Source organism: Trachurus trachurus (assembly GCF_905171665.1).
Source record: "Trachurus trachurus genome assembly, chromosome: 20".
Classification (NCBI taxonomy): domain Eukaryota; kingdom Metazoa; phylum Chordata; class Actinopteri; order Carangiformes; family Carangidae; genus Trachurus; species Trachurus trachurus.
The window spans coordinates 8,812,511-8,828,930 of record NC_139911.1 but is presented as its reverse complement, the minus strand read 5'-3'; the positions used below and the strand labels follow the sequence as shown (position 1 = coordinate 8,828,930).

At 42.2% G+C, this 16,420-nt stretch overlaps 1 protein-coding gene across 1 annotated transcript in view; it reads right to left on the bottom strand.

The window, feature by feature from the left end:
- Positions 1-2,149: 2,149 nt before the first annotated feature.
- ctnnd2a (catenin (cadherin-associated protein), delta 2a) overlaps positions 2,150-16,420 on the bottom strand; it is a gene marked incomplete at its 3' end in the record, with an annotated part of 234,759 nt that continues 220,488 nt past the window's right edge. Inside the window, exons 21-25 of the mRNA XM_083995112.1 lie at positions 15,609-15,693; positions 8,273-8,399; positions 4,107-4,238; positions 3,433-3,509; positions 2,150-2,569 (exon numbers count right to left, since the gene is read on the bottom strand). Of these exons, the coding sequence (XP_083851238.1) occupies positions 2,150-2,569; positions 3,433-3,509; positions 4,107-4,238; positions 8,273-8,399; positions 15,609-15,693 (841 nt within the window). The remainder of the gene's footprint in view (positions 2,570-3,432; positions 3,510-4,106; positions 4,239-8,272; positions 8,400-15,608; positions 15,694-16,420) is intronic.

Sequence of the window (16,420 nt, the reverse complement as noted above, 5' to 3'; positions counted from 1 at the left end):
AGCATCCTCAGGTGGGATTTGTCTTTTGTCTCGATTGAGGGGGGGAGGAGGGAGGGGGGTGGGAGGTGGATGGTGGGTTAGTTAGGATCAGCAGTTTCCACGTTTTAGGTCAAGTGAACAAGAGTCCTGTTGTACATCACATAATCATTTTTTCTCTGCGAACATTTGTTGCATTTAGTGACATGACATCTGCACATAAAAATTATATATATATATTTATATTTATATTTATATTCATATATTTATAGATTTGTCATTCTATATCAACAATTCATTCTAGTGATTTTTACCTTGGTTTTTCTTGTTGTAAAACTGGACAAACTGTCAGTAGGAATGCCTTGTTTGGACATTGATTTATACAGGAACGCACACGTACATACACGCAACAGAGGCATACGCACACTACTACACACATGCATGCATAGATACGCTCGCTCAAGTTTACATGTACACACACGGGCACACACGTTCAGCCACATACATGCACACATACAGCAACACGCACGCACTCGTGTCCACACACAAACACACACGCACGCACACACAGTCACACACACACACACGCACCAACACCCACACATGCTCAGCCAACACAGAGAGGCAGGTCTGTACATCTATGGGAGGGAGGTGATTCCCCATGATCCCCAGCAATAAGTATGTTTTCACCTGATCAAAACACAAGAAAATAAAAGTTACAAACAGCAGAGGAAGTCTTCCAGTCATTGTCTGTAAACTTCGACAGAATGTCCCTTTAGTTTCCTCTAGGACTCTTCCAAGTGGTGTCAAAGTTTGGCACAATGTCACGTCTTTTGCTTTATCTTTATCTCTACTGTACAAGGAGATGTACAATATTCATGGTAGCTCTTGCTGGATGGACCAGTTTTTATACTCAACTGATGATGAGTTGACATGGTCGGACATATTGGCTCCCTGAAAGGGAAAGACATCCCTTTCCAAAGTGCTTTAAACATACACATATTTTCTTTAGGCAGTGAAAAAGCACTTTTCAGCCAAGATCTGCTTTTGCTGTCTGAGCATGTCCACAACAAAATCAACTCGATGGAGAGAGAAGGCTTCCTCTCGTGCTCGGAAAAGGGGCAAAAACAAAGGTATCCACTGACGTCCATCCTGACGATGTCTTTTTATTCTTCTTGTGTTTGCATTTTACTTATTTTTGTTGCTTTTTGTTGTTTCAGTTAATAATCAGTCATGGAAAAAACAAATCATATATTCATATATAAGTGGCCCCATCAAAAACATGTGTAATATACACACTAAATCACCTTTGAACTTTATACAGAAAATAAAAAGGCTTTTTGAAAGTGGAAATTTAGAAAAGTACAAATAAGAAAAAGATGTAAAAGAATGACGACAAAAAAGAAGTCTCTCGAGGACGACATCCCTTGAAAAAAAGAAAATTAAAAAGCCTCTGTAGGCAGCAAGGCCATCGCAACAAAAAAGGAGGGATAAAAGCAGTGCTACGTTTGTCACTTGGATGAAATGGTAAACATCCACTTTTTGTCTTGTGCCTGATGTGCTTTCATCTTTCTCTGTGCTTTTATTCTTCCTGACCTCCTCAAAAACCCTCATCACATCTTTGTCTCTCCACTCTGCCTCCCTCAATCTTTAACAAAAGCTCAGGCCACTTCCTGTTTTATGGAGTAACCTTCTTCCCATTATTTCTTGATCCCATCTCTATCCTCCCATCTCGGCCTCTTTATACTCTTGCCTGGACATTTTTCTCTCTTGCTGTACTCCCTCGCCCGTTGCCCTCACACATTTTCAAAAACACTTGTTCAAAACTTCTCTGCTCCTAATCCAGTCACCACTGCAATGGAGCTCAGTTTGAGGAAATAAAGTGGTCTTTAAAAAAAGAAACAAAAAAAAAAAGAAAAGGAAAATGTTGGCATGCACATGCACAGTCTCTCTTAGTCACTCGACCTGACTTCCCCTCTTAACCTCAATCAGACTCTTATTTTAGAGAACACTAATTTCTTGCCATTGGCTACAAGATATCTGTCCTACATGCCACTCGCTGTCACCTTGTGTTCATCTGCTGCTGATCGTTTGCAAAAATAATCCCCTTCACACACGCACAAAGAGACTCTCTTTCTCTCTCGCCCCCCCATCATCATCATCATCACAGGAACTAGACCCAGGAGTCAGGTGAGGCCGGATAGTGGCTGGTCTCATAGTTCAGTTCGCTGTATGGCCGAGAAGCTGAGTAGAAGTCTACATAGTTGCCGGTGGATTTGAGGCCCAGGTGCATGCGCAGGTCTTCCCGCGGGTCCCGGGGCGGCCCGGCGGAGCTGGGAGGCTGCTGGGGTTGGGCCTGAGACTGGGCCTGCACCTGTACCTGCGGCTGTGGCTGGGAGGGGGGCAGCGGAGGTCCCTGGTCCTCGTAGTAGGCCTCGTCAAAACTTCGGCTCTGGCTGTGAGGTGGAGGCTGCGGTGGCTGAGGCTGGGGGAAGGAAGGAGGGGGAGGATAGGGGTCGTAGTCTTTTAGCACGGCTGTCGGTGGGCTGTCCTGCTGGGGCTGGGGGGGCACGACGCAGGGTTGGGCCGGAGCCTAGTGAGGGGAGTAGGGGGGGGGGGTTGGTGAAGAGACGGAGATGGGGAGGTGGAGGTAGAGGTGCAACAGCAGAGAATGTCATAGAAATGTGGGTAGTGGGGATAAAGTGACAGGGGGAGAGATGGGGAGGAGTGGGGAGTGACAGGTGGAGTGAGAACATGGGGAGAGGGCTTTAGAGGGCAGCCATATGGGTAAAAAGGCTCTGATAGGAATCAGCTGGGAAGGCACTCATGCAGTGAATTCTCTGTCACCTGAAGCTATAGAAGGGTTCAATTCATCTCTCACACTGTAGCTCTCACAGGCCAGTCGCACTGTGCATAGAAATGTGGACAAACCCTTTGTTTCCACATCTATTTTAGTCATTGAGTCGAATTTCGAGGAAAACCAACATTTTTATCAATGCAAAAGAACTCACACAGTGATTAAGTATTCAATACAGATGGAGTCAAAACCACATTTCTAATTCTCCTCCTGCCAGTCGAAGGCTAGGATGCTGTCGGTTGCCCTTCCCTCTTCACCAGCAGAGTGATTAAACTGAAGAAAATTAACTCTCCACTGAGGGAAATATTTTAATTGCCAGTTGGGTGTGGTTCCAGGAACGAGTTTAACACATCTCCATCTCGCACACACACACACAGCCACAGTGTGTCCCTTATCACAGCAAGACACCTGTTGTGTGCATGTGTGTGCCTCTTCCATTCTGTTGCTATCTCTCTTATTAACCACCTTGTCATGACAGCATATGCCAATTTGTGAGAACCCAGATGACACAAATGCACTGCTTAAAAAAACCTGCTGTGCCGTTGTGTGACTGCGTGCGCTTATAAAAGTGTAAAGGTGTAGTGCAACCGTTAACTCACCTGATTCTGCTTTATGTCATCGCTGGCAGTCAGGTAAGAGTTTCTGAACAACGTGGATGTCCCACACGATACTTGAACTGGATGGATGAAAGATGAAGAGGAAAAAGAGAAAGACAACACCTTTAAGGGAACGAACGACAAAGATGACTAGTATCATTCACTACTACAGTTTATGATAGTGATTCAGTAGTACAGCAGAAATCATGGGAAACTCCACCACTTAGACAGAAATCAGCTAATTAGAGCCCTAATCTTCCTGTGGCTTGTTTAAAAGTCTGACAATTAGTCTGCCCCTTCTGACCTCATGAGAAGACTGAGAGAGACAAAAAAAAAGAACAGAGACAGAACGACAGAACAAAAGTGGGACAGAGAGAGAGAAAAAGAAACAAATACAGACGACAGAGCTGGTTAGAAAGCAGAGACAGACAGATACTGGAAAGAAAGACTGGCAAAGATCGAGAAAAAAGTCTGTGAGTACGAGAAGAAAAATAGTTTGAGGTCGAAAAAGAGACAGATAAGAGAAGAGAGCCAGAGGAGAAATAGGGAATGAAAATAGAAGAGAAAGAAAGATAAAGAGGGGGATAAAATGGAATCATTTAATTCGTCTCTGTCTCTCCATCACACACACTCACACACATGCATTCACACACACACTCACACAGGCATACACACACCTGCCATGCCGTCTTTCCGGGATGTGTGCTCTCCTTTGTTGCTATGGAAACCAGCGTTGGTTGCTGTGGAATCGTAGTCCATCTTGCGTTCCTTCAGACTCATCATCTCTCTGGGGGAGGCTGGAGCGCTTGCTACACACACACACACACACACACAGACACACACACACACACACACACACACACACACACACACACACACACACACACACACACACACACACACACACACACACACACACACACACACACACACACACACACACACACACACACACACACACACACACACACACACACACACACACACACACACACACACAGACACACACAATTACAAGCATGCACAGTGTGAGGGCATATGCTGTTGGGCTGCTGGGTTTATTGCTCATTATTTTCTGTGCGTGTGTCTTGGTCTTTCAAGGTGCACAGTCATTATTCATCATTTAGCTTGTCAGCATTAAGGGTCACCTTCAGCATGTTACAGGACCACTGGGAATTCGCCCACACATATGCATATGTCACTTCTTGGGCACAGTATTTGAATATCAAATTTCACATCTGGTACATGTTTCCAAAATTCAAGACAGTTTTTTATTCCTTCTTTCTTTTATTTGTCTAAAGCTCATGAGAAATATCCAGCCTTGACACTGGCTACAGCTCCCAGCTCGAACAAAGACTCAGCATCAGTCAGCCCAACTCTGCTTGTGGTGCCTTACACATCTCAACACTGGACGTTACACCATTGTAAAAACAGGCCTCATTATTTTTGTCCTGACAAAGGTAGAGTCCATGCTGTGTTAAATATAAATTTGATAGTGATTGGTATCAATGAAGTTCATTTAACATTATTAATTATAAAATGTGGGTAATACAATTGTTATAAACTATGGTGACAGCATATTTATTATAGGGATGCCGATTTATCTGTCCATAACTTTGGGAAGAGACTGAAGTTTCTTTACTACTGGATGGATTGGCATGACATTTATTTCAGACCTTCATGTTCCCCTCAGGACGATTTGTGATAAGAGTCCCTTAATGTTTCCCTTTAGCGCCATCATCAGATCAACATTTTACCATGTCCAGATCTCCCTCCTACTCTCTTTCCAACACACACACTCAGCATGTCACAATGTAATCCCCTTATAGCACACTTTAAGTGCTCACTCAATGGCTCTTATCTCAAAACACTGAAATGCCAGAACCCTGCCTACCTGTGTATCATCCAATTCAGTCTGCTTAGCTAAACACATACTGCAGTTTTTTGCAGTATATACTATATATAAAATCTACACACTCAGAGCAGAGGGACATTTTTAAAAATAAGACATTTGGGCCCATTTCACCCAAGAATTGCAGATGATTGCAGGACTGTAGCTACTGGAGAGAAATAAGTGCACCAGTACTGATTGTGTGTGTAAAAATACCAAAACCACACACACAAAGTTAATGGAGAGAACCGCTCTTATTTGTGCAAGCACAAACATTTCTCAAATCTCTGGACAGAGAAGAGACATAAGACTTTCCAAAAAATCTGAATAAAGACGCCTTTGTTCTCTTTGGCTCTTCTCCTGTACCCTGATAACACCAGCAGGGCAAAAATACTTAAAAATGTGACTCTCCAAATAGAAAAGGATTTTAAAGTGATTTTTGGAGTGTCTTAGAATCTTATTTGATCTATTTGAATATTAAAGGACCAGGATTGCAAGGTTTGACATGAAAAGCAAAGACACATTCCCACCTGTTTTTCTACATTTGGCACAAATGACCCTAAAAAAAGCACTTGCACATGGTAAAACTATGATTACGTTAACTGTGTTGAATGAAATTACCAACATTAAGTGAAGCAAGGGAAATGTGGAAGGGCAGGAGCTGTTTTGACACTTCTGATATTTAATTTTTAACATTTGACACCTCTGCAGCAAATTCCATTAAGGTGGATTCTCAAACCTGTCACAGACACCCCGAGAGACAAAGCCCAATCGCTACTGGTTATGGTTACCGTGGGGACCTGGCTTAAAAACTGCAGGATATGAGAGCCTGGGAGATTTGTTCTATCAGTGCAAAACACAGCGGGACCCTGTGGGGGCAATGATGGATGCAAAGGTCTCAGTCTTCCTCTGTATCTCCCTCTGTCTCTCTGCCATCCTCAACGCCTGCAACCTCCCCTGCCACTCTCTCTATCTCTTTCATAGTTTCGGCACTCTCTCTCTCTCCTCACGCTAACTCTTCCACTCCTCCTCTCCTAGTGTGCCTGCACACCATCATTACTCCTCCTGCTTTGATCCATCTCTAAGGGGCCGGATTGCAGTCTAGAGCGTATGCAGAGAGGAGATACAGATACATGCGGGTGTGTGTGTGCGTGTGTGCACATTGAGGCGGCCTGTAAAGAGTGAGAGATCAGAGGGAGAGGTGAGAAGAAAGTAGGATTACTGCAAAGAGGAGGAGGAGGAGGAGAAGAAGTATGAGACGGGTAAATCAGAAGAGCCAGATGAGTGAAAAGGCAAAGGGGCAGGAGTGGAGTAGGAGAGAAGATGGGGGTAATTTCCAGCCATTTCCTATTTTACCCCACCCTCTTGCACCATACTTCAGACATCCACAAATTTCCCTCTTCACTACGATCTTAAAATTCCTTATTTGCAATGTCACTGGCCAAAGTCAAATCCCCATCCTTCACCTCCTCTTCTCTGCATTAACCATCCCTCAATCCCTAATTCTTCTTGCCTCCTTGCTTTTTCTCTTTATCTCCCTCACACACACAAATACACATTTTTTCCTCTCCCTCCCTCACTCCCTCTGTCTCTCTCTCTTAGTAGGGTCCTTGAAGACCTCTCTAAGCCGGGAGGAAGGAAAAGTACTTTTCTGCCTCATCAGCTTGCTAAGCCTGGTGTGGAGAAATCACAGCTAAAGGCTCTTCTACCACTGATGCTAACAGCTAATGCTAATGCGCCCTTTGCAAAGCATGAAGGCCAGTGGGCTCAAGCTAAAGGCTAACGATAATCATACTTTATGGCATGAAAGCCTGGGGGTTGGCGAACACAGATGCTAACAGCTATTTAGTCCTGGTGTAAAGACTCATCAACTGGCAAATGTTGATGCTACAGGCTAATATCTAAATTACTGCTCATTATAATCCATATAATATCTTGCCCTGTCAAACTTGTCCACATATCCCACATACATGTGCACACATTCTTGTAATTGAGTCTTTGTATCCTCATTCTGGACATATCAAATTCCCCAACAATGTGGACTATTTGTCATAAATATAGGATGATTGAACCAAATTAATTAATTAACCATATCCTGCAACTTAAGTAGGCTACCTGTTACCATATGATTGAAAAAAAAAGTCCCTTTCTCCTCCAGCTTTTTTGTGGATCCTGTGAGATATTAGAATAGAGCAGGCAGGTGATTGGTTGTTAGTCCAATATGTTTCTACCCCTTTCCAACTAACTCTTACACATGAACTCAAGATCTCAGTCATCTATCAGAGATCGAGAACCCTTCTTTAGTCTAAATCTAAAACTAAACCTCTTTGGAAGGGGATCCTTGCTTGGCAAAACTGTCCCGAGTTTTTTTTTTTTGCTGAAAACTGTGCTACAAGAACCACAAACTTTTGGGGTGAGGTCTGTGCTACTCTATAATGTACTGGATGTCACTGTACCATGTTCTCCCACTGTGCTACTTTTGAATGATACCACCCCACTAAAGTTGACATGTTGGAAAAGAAGTATCCTCCTGGCAGACATCACTGCTGCCAAAAAGATGTTGGCTTCACAAACAGTTACTGAGCCCCAATGGATGAACACATACATTGACATAAAAAAATGTAGCTATCAGTGGCAAGAATGCGCAGTGCTGAAGCTGATACTATTCTAGCATGGAAAACAATGGCAGATAAGATTAAGGAATTGCTATAATCACTTTTTTTTATTAGCATTTTCTGTTAAAACTTGGTTTCTCATGTCCTGCAAGAGTTTTATAGAGATCCAGAGGTGGGGAGTCACCACTAGGTTTTTTTTTGTTTTTCTTTTCGTTAGTGATTGCAATGGCTGCTCTTGCTTACATTTCAAAACAATAAAAGAGTTGCTCACAAAAAAGAAGAGAACCACAAACACAATCGCATACTAACACATATAAAAGTGTCATGTGTTCCTCACCAGAGCGGTTGTTCGGGGACGTCCTGACAGGGGAGACGGAGGGAGTTCGAGAGGAGGAGTATGGCCTCTGTCTGTCTCTCTCTATCGTTGAGGCGGAGCCCACAAAGTGATACTGGGAGTACCCGTCCTGCAAAACAAGCACAAAACAAACAATTAGGAGATAAAACGTACCATCTACAATCGCAAAATGTATTGCAAACAGTGGGGGAGAGATTGGAGAGAGTGCCCGGTGAGAAATAATACAAAATATCCCTAAAATAATAAGTAGTTACTTCACCTCATGGGAGATTAATTGATGAAATAATTTGATTTCAGTTGTGTGTAACGTTCTGTGCTCTTTGACATGACTCACTGAAAGATGAAACAATTGCAGCGTTGGTTTTATTGAGTATATAGTAAACATTTGGCAAATCAAAACCACATTCACTCAAGGACATTGACAAACACACAACACCCACACATGCACATACAGCCATCCACACACCATAAATTAACGCACTTGCATCAAGCCTGAGCTTTGTGAATATCTCGCTGTCCTTGTAGAAAGAAAAAAAAAAGAATACAACTAACAACTCCACAAGCATAATTACTGCCAAGCCAGTGACTTTGTATCTGTATTAGTTTAGCAGTAATTGGAGCAAAGCCCTTTTCATAAAATTGGATTATGAGAGTCAACAACAATCATAGAGCTGGAACCGAATTCAATTTAGCATTAAGATAATTGGGTACCTCTGAAAGCAAAGCACATGCTGATGATTAAAGATAATGTAGACATGCTCTATCATAGCTTTTCTGTCTAGGGGCCACGGTTAAGCAGTGGGAAACTGGTTGGACTCTAGTCACTGTGAGTACATGGGAGAAGTGAGTCACTTCAGTACAGTTAGTGAAGGAGAGGAGGAGGCGAAGGGGAGGAGAATGAGAAAACTGAGCGATGAAGGAGGCGAGGCAGAGAGAGAAAGAGAGAGAGGGAGGAGGACGGACGGGCAGGGTGGAAGCTGAGAAAGACAAAAGATGACAGGAGGTAATGAGAGCAAGGAGGAGAGGGAGGAATGACAGGAGAGTAAAGATAGCAAGAGGAGGAATAGAGGTAACAAGAAGGAAAGGTACAGATGGGAGAGGGAGAGATTTGGCCGGGGAGGGAGAAGTAGGCTGGAGTGAGCACAGTCCCATGTCCTCCCTCGGCTCCTATTCTGTGGCACAACACTGAGGACTAATAGAAATCTGGATCCTCTGACACACAGTAGTTCAGAGGTAGCTCACTCTCAGCCTCTGCCAGCCTTTTCCCCACTTCATCTATTTAGCCACCAACTCACTCACCTCGCTCCACATCCTCTTTCTCCTTTTCCCCTCAACACATCTCATTACTAAACTATGTAACCCTCCTCATGGTACAATGGACCTCTGTGCGATTGGACTCTGTCACAGTGGCACATGCTGCTCAAATGAACATAGTCACTGAATCCTGAGGGAAGAATTATGCAAGTGATATATGCAGTGTGCTCTCTTTAAATGTGGCTCACATATGTGGTCCAGGAATGGTCCATTAGGGTTTTCGAAGGCTGCCTCCAAGCCAAATGAGATATGGTTATTAAATTTCATAATAATTTAAGTTGAATAATTATCATATAGAACAGGAAGGTATAGAAGAGAATATATTTACCGGTAAAGTGTATTAAATTGGCTGTCAGAAGCATAAATTTCACACTCATTATTTTTCCACATAAAGTAATAAACTTAACGCCTCAGGAACTTCAGTGTCATAGTGATAAAGTTACACCACTGGTCACGTAAGAGTTAAACTTGTCCCAACGGCTGTCTTGGCTGTAACGGTTTACCGTTCACACTACGTGACATTATGATGAACTGTGCTGTGCTCTTAAGTGATTTTAGGAAGGCTATATGTTATATTCAAACCCCTGACTACCCATAATTCAGCTTGCTGCCTTTGAAATGAAACTTTGGGACGGAAAGTTTGTTCTGTGGGTTTTGAACAATGACTAGTGGCTGGCTGCACAGCATCAGTTTATAATGTCTGACCCACCGGCCATTCAGCGAGATGTGATAGATTAAATAAATATTAAATCAACATTAAAGTTTCATAGGGGAACCAAATCATAATGCGCTTGCAGGTCTGATGTCTTCCTATTAGGTTTTTGCACCATTGCCAAGGTTGATGTCAGTGTGTACTATGAAACCTTACATTGTTCACCGTGTCCCCACACCTACACACATTAGCTCCATCTACGATACCTGTTTTTTCTCCTTTCTGATTCTCACCTATTCTCCTCGTCTTACCTGTTCTCCCTCTCATTCTACCCACCTCCTCCTTCTCTCTCACACTCTCTAACTATCCTTTCAGCCTCTACTGTAAAAAAAAAAAAGAGAGAGAAAAATAGAGGACTGGTTGCTAGGGAACTATTCTGCCTGTTGCTCGCACCATCACTTGATGTTTAGTTGAAGGTCGTGGGACTGTGAGGTAAAAAAGATTCACTGCCCCAGCAAATGAGGAGTATGGTGTGTATCTGTGTGTGTGTGTGTGTGTGTTTCTGTCATTGCAGACAGCAATTATGGCAAATACTGTAAAAGGTTACACAGGATGAGTGGTGGGTCCCCTCTGGGCCCCGGCAACAACTGAACATTGTCATTTTTTCCATTGCGTCAATCCTTTTCTCTCTCTCTCTCTCTCTCCCCCTCATTTCACACTCAGATTTTCACTTTAACAGTTGCGGGCGCTTCAGTCACACACCATCCATCCGTCCTCATAGAGAATAAAACTGCCTTTTATCTTCGAATTCTTTATTTTCATCGCCTGTGATTCTGGTTATTTAGGAATCGACCTTTATTCTCACATTCATCGAAAATGGTCCAGAATACTGTAAGTGAGTGCTGCAGCTTCACCCCACTGTCTCACTAAAATACTGTTGTTAGCCTTTTGCACTGAGACAGAATATCTCAATGTGCTTCCATCTCCTCTCTTTCCGTCTCCCCCTGTCTAATAGAGGTGAACATCAGAGAGACACCAGGCGAAACATCCAGACAGCTTCACAGGCCTGCCGTTGGTTTGATGTCTATTGAAGTTTGTCAAACGCTCATCTCCATCTCGCTGTCTTCTCTTGTTTACACTGTGTGGCAGTGGAAGTGGATGACGGATCATTTTTAGCCCTTCCTCAAAGGAGAGCATTTCATTATTTTATTCTTGCAAAAAAAAAAATCTAAAACTAGACTCAGATTCATACTTTATTATACTATCAAAATACATATTTTAAAAACCCAGTAAATAATTGAAAGCATAACTCACTTGCAGCTCTGACTGACAGTTTTGTCAGGACCAAAATGACATTTGTGGCTCAAACTTTCTTGCACTTTTAAATGAAACATACTGTTTTTATTTGCAAGAACATCTTGAGCACAGTGCAATGATCCTGTGAAAGTCGGGGCTGTGCAATAAACGACCTCACGCACACGCACATCAGACACAAATTTCTCACTCACTCACTCGCATCGCGCAAACACACCCACGTTCTGAATTACACATCCCGGAACATATTGTAAATCTGTCACCCGGGTGACAAACACAGCATCTCTCTGACCCTGAACCCCATCTGTCACGTGTGTGTGTATGTTTTGGTGATTTGTGGTGTTTGTAACGCATGTGTGTGATATGAGAATGACATGTGTGCATGGATATGTGTGTGTGTGCGTTTGAGAGAGAGAGAGCCTGATGAAGTGCCCCAGCTAGATAATTCATCAAGAAATGAGGCACGGCAGGCCAACAGAAATTATGCACTGAACTGGTGTGTGACAAAGTGTAACGCTGTGAATATACAGTATGAAATTTACTGTTTCGCTTGTGTGTGAATGTGCAAGAGAGAGAGAGAGTGCATATGTGTGCATGTGAGCACACACACAGCAAGCCAAAGAATCTGGTCCTTCTGGTCCGAGGAGAAGCTTCATTCAGAATGTTTATTTATATGTTTCAAGTTGGGGTTTTTTTCTGCAGAAATCCCCCTGTCGCACAACACTGCACATTTGTTGTTTACTTTAAAGAATGACCTGTGACTTCCTTCTTTGGAATTGAAGATGAAACACAACAAACACACACAGAGACACACACAGACACACAAACACACACAAGCTGAATGAAGATCCTGTCAAATAATCCAAATAAACTCAGGAGAAAGTTCAGTTCCACTGGACTCTGGAGACTATTACATGTGATTTATCCTGATGTCAGTGCTAGTGTTTGTACAAACAGATTTTGGCTTTGGTTTATTAATGACTGCTGCAACACTGATCTTTCAAATCATCTCAGATGCTATTTTCACACAGAGATGCTGTTTATTTATGGGCCCTCAACTGTGCATTTTAGTGCGCTCAAAAAAACTGCTGGGCAGCACAGCCGTCCGTTCTGTTGCAATCCTCTCTCTCTCTCCACTGCTCCCATGGCACTGCTGTAGGAAGTGATTAACTCTTCTTACTGTGGTTTGACAAAAACACACATTTTCAAAGATATGCACACTCACACAGAAACAAACATAGACGTGTACCCACGCCCATAACTTCTACACAGCTGGAAAGAGTGTTTCAAAATGCTCTCATTACTTCAAGACTTCAAAGCAAACAACTCTTTGCCAACACAGCCCAAACTGACTCATTATTGACCCTGCTCTTCTCTCCATTTCCCAAAACTAGACACACACACACATACACAAAACTCAAGTATGCCCATTTTATAACTGTGAGAATTCAAGACTTCACCTCACTTCCTTTCCTCTTTTCACTCTTTCTTTCTCCTCTTTCCCCGCTGTCTCTTTTTTCCACTTTGCTCTCAAACGTTTTGCAGAGACACCCGACTCCTCTCTCGTCTAAATTGTATGCTAATCCATGTTTGGATTGGAAGCTAACAGGATTTTTGCTGCACCTAACACCCATGACCTAATACGTCATGCAGGATACTAAGAGTAAAGTCACTTATTTCAAGCTCTGGACCAGGGTGATAAAGTCAAACCGTGGATCCTCCAAAGCTACAATTTCTAGTTCTAAAATGTGGTTGCTTTGTCACGAACCAGGCCATCTGCACACAATTTAGGGGGGAAAAAGTAAGGTGTGCTGTCTATCAGCCTTTAAAACTAATTTTTAGAGTGACTGTATATAGCATAATACAGCAGCTTAACTAACTGGTCTGCTTTAAAAAGCCGGCATGAGTTAGAAAAGTGGAGATGATTTCTTTTTCAGTTCAAGGATGATGGATGAGGTTTTTTGTGGCTGTTGCGTTAACAAGGCTTTCAATTTTTGCCTCCACACTGACTTAATAATAACACCACATTGAATCAAATGAGGCTGTCGTTATGCATATTGTTTCCTTCCTTTCATATATGTCTTTATTAAATCATAGTTTGGCAAAGGAGGATCATTTGAGGCAAAGATGGGTGTTGTGGAGAGAAAAAATACTGCAATAGATGAAAAGAAAGGAAACGAAGTAGGAACCCTTTGTTGCGTGTGGTTGACGCGTAAAGCCAATGTCCTTCATGTCTGATCATTGGAGTGTGATGCGATACAGTCGAGTGTAATGCTATCCAGTGGCAATGATTAGAGGAGTGTGAAGCAGATGAGGCTTGGAGGGCCACATGGGGATACTGCTCTGTGTAATACTGGGGTATGGGGGGGGGGGATGACGAATGGAGAGAGTGGCATAGTTGTCAGGATGAGGCGAGGACACACTGATGCCACGGGGCAGCCTGTCCTGATGTGACCGTGGCAACAGTGAGAAGTCTTGAACTTGGAGGGAGAACATAGGAATCACCATGCGGGGAAGTCTCCGAGTCTGTTTGCTTCTCGGAAACAGGTGGAAAAAACATAATTTGGTTGAATTATTCTTTCAAAATAAGTATTAGTTTATAATGTATTGATTATAAAAAGGATATCTTTTTCTATATTACATCTGAGAACCACAAATCAACCTTGTTGTCCTAGGAGGCTGGACAACATCTTTGAAAAGTGTGGGCTCTTGAAATGAAAGGATGACATCCCACAGTTTGTCATCTGAGAAAAATAACACAAGATGCAATGATGTGATGTGAATTGTGTTGCCGAGCCCGAATGGTCTCTCTTGATGTTCCATTAACTAGATTTCTTGAGAGATTTGTCTGAAATGGCCCAAAATGTGACAGTATCGAATAATATAAATATTTTCCCCACAAAACTGGATAAATGAGAGGAGCACGAAGAGAGCAGTCAAAGATAACTAATCATTAGAAGCATCACAAAGGTGTCATTTGTCACACGCCTGTTGCATTGTATAGCATTATATAATTATGTGTGTGTGTGTGTGTGCAATTGTTTACACAAACATGCAGCTTAGATAAATGATCATATTTCAAGGGTGAAGATGACACATTCACAGCCAAGGACACACTGCTGGAATGTGTTACTCAATATTTTTAAATATCTTACTGAAACTAAGTGTTTACAGCTTTTAAAGCGTTGGTAACCTGAATGGCAGATAACCTTGGTGGCAGCTATTCAGTCAGCAACACTCATTACTGACAAATGGAAGGAGCAGAACATCTGTCGTTACTTTTAATCAAGTCGCCAACGTGTGCAGGTTTCTATGATTCAAAAGGAAACAAAGGAGAAAGTGAGAAAGGAGCTTTCAGTCGTGTTTGCGTGTGTGTGTGTGAGACAGAAAGTGAGAAAGTGTGTGTTTGCGTGAGAACAGCACAGACACCAGTCATTGCTGGTTTTCATCACATAGACTAGACTCCAAACCAGTCTCTGCTGAGTAAATATGATACAGTATCCTGGAGTTTGTGTTGCAGGAGATCCAACTTTTACATTTTATGACAAAATTAACTTGACTTCACTTTCTGCCACTTCATCTTCTCTTTGAGACTGACAGCTATTTAAGCTAGTGTCAACCTACACTTTGAGACTTTGCTTCATTAGACAATTTCAGCTGCAGCAAAGTGAAAAATCCCCCATCATCCTCAGGCATTTCATAGACACTTTGCCATAGACATTTATTATTAGTTTCTAATTCTGAAGATGCTGTTTCAAAAGCCTGATGTTAACTAGTAGAACAAATAAACTGTCAGCCAATTATCAGATATCAGCTCTATTCTTTCTCCTTCATCACATGTATTTCAACACATTTACGACTCATTCCCACTACACATCATTTACCATCTGTCAGAAACCTGTCAGAGATTTATAAAACACAAACAAATTAATTATTGGTGTCAACTTTCAGCTGTATGTTTCTAGCATGATACGTGACAATGTGAAGACATGTGTCATTGTTATAGAACAATGTTTTGAGTCGATGTCTCAATCCTACCTTCTTGTAGAGGGAGCGCAGGTCTCTATACTGCCACATGCTGCTGAGAACCTGAGAGGCCGCCTTCACCACCTTTGCCGAGTGTCTGGAGAGAGATAGAGAAAGACAGACAGTTATTTCACCCTGGGCTTCATTTCTTTGTATAATATTGCTTTGTTATTTTCGTTTAACCTGCACTTAAACCAAAAGCCTCCTCAACACAGGCTTCACCCCAGGCTTTTTTTCCCCCAGTAAAAGGAACAGGGAGTATTTGGATGAGTAACACTATCAATGAGGCACTGGGTTACACACAAATACAACACTCCCTAAAACCCCACCGTAAAATAACTAATAACACAATAAAAAAAAAACTAAATAGTGAGTCAACAATCTTAATGGATACCGGCAGCTTCACTGCCTTGAACCCTATCAATAAAGAATGAGGATTTTTATTCCTTTCATTGCATTTGACTGCAGCAATAAAGGTTGTAACTTTGTCGCACATTTCTGGTACTGCATACCATGTTTCTCTTTCTATGATGGAAGTTAATTTTGTCAGAACTATTTCAAAGCTGTATACTAATGTTTATATATATATATTTTTTTTTCTCATTTCATTGTTTTTCAGGTCCTACTGTTTCAAAAAAAAAAAGTTGGTAAACAGTGGTGGTCTATTGTTGTTTTAAAATAGGCCTCTTTCCCCAATTTAAAAGTGTGTAATTGTGTGAATGCAGCAAGGCACTACTGATAAGAAGCATTTATCCTCAGCGTACCTGTCCTGAGAAAATGAAGATGTGTGGGCTATTAGCAGCTAGCTACACTCACTGTGAAAT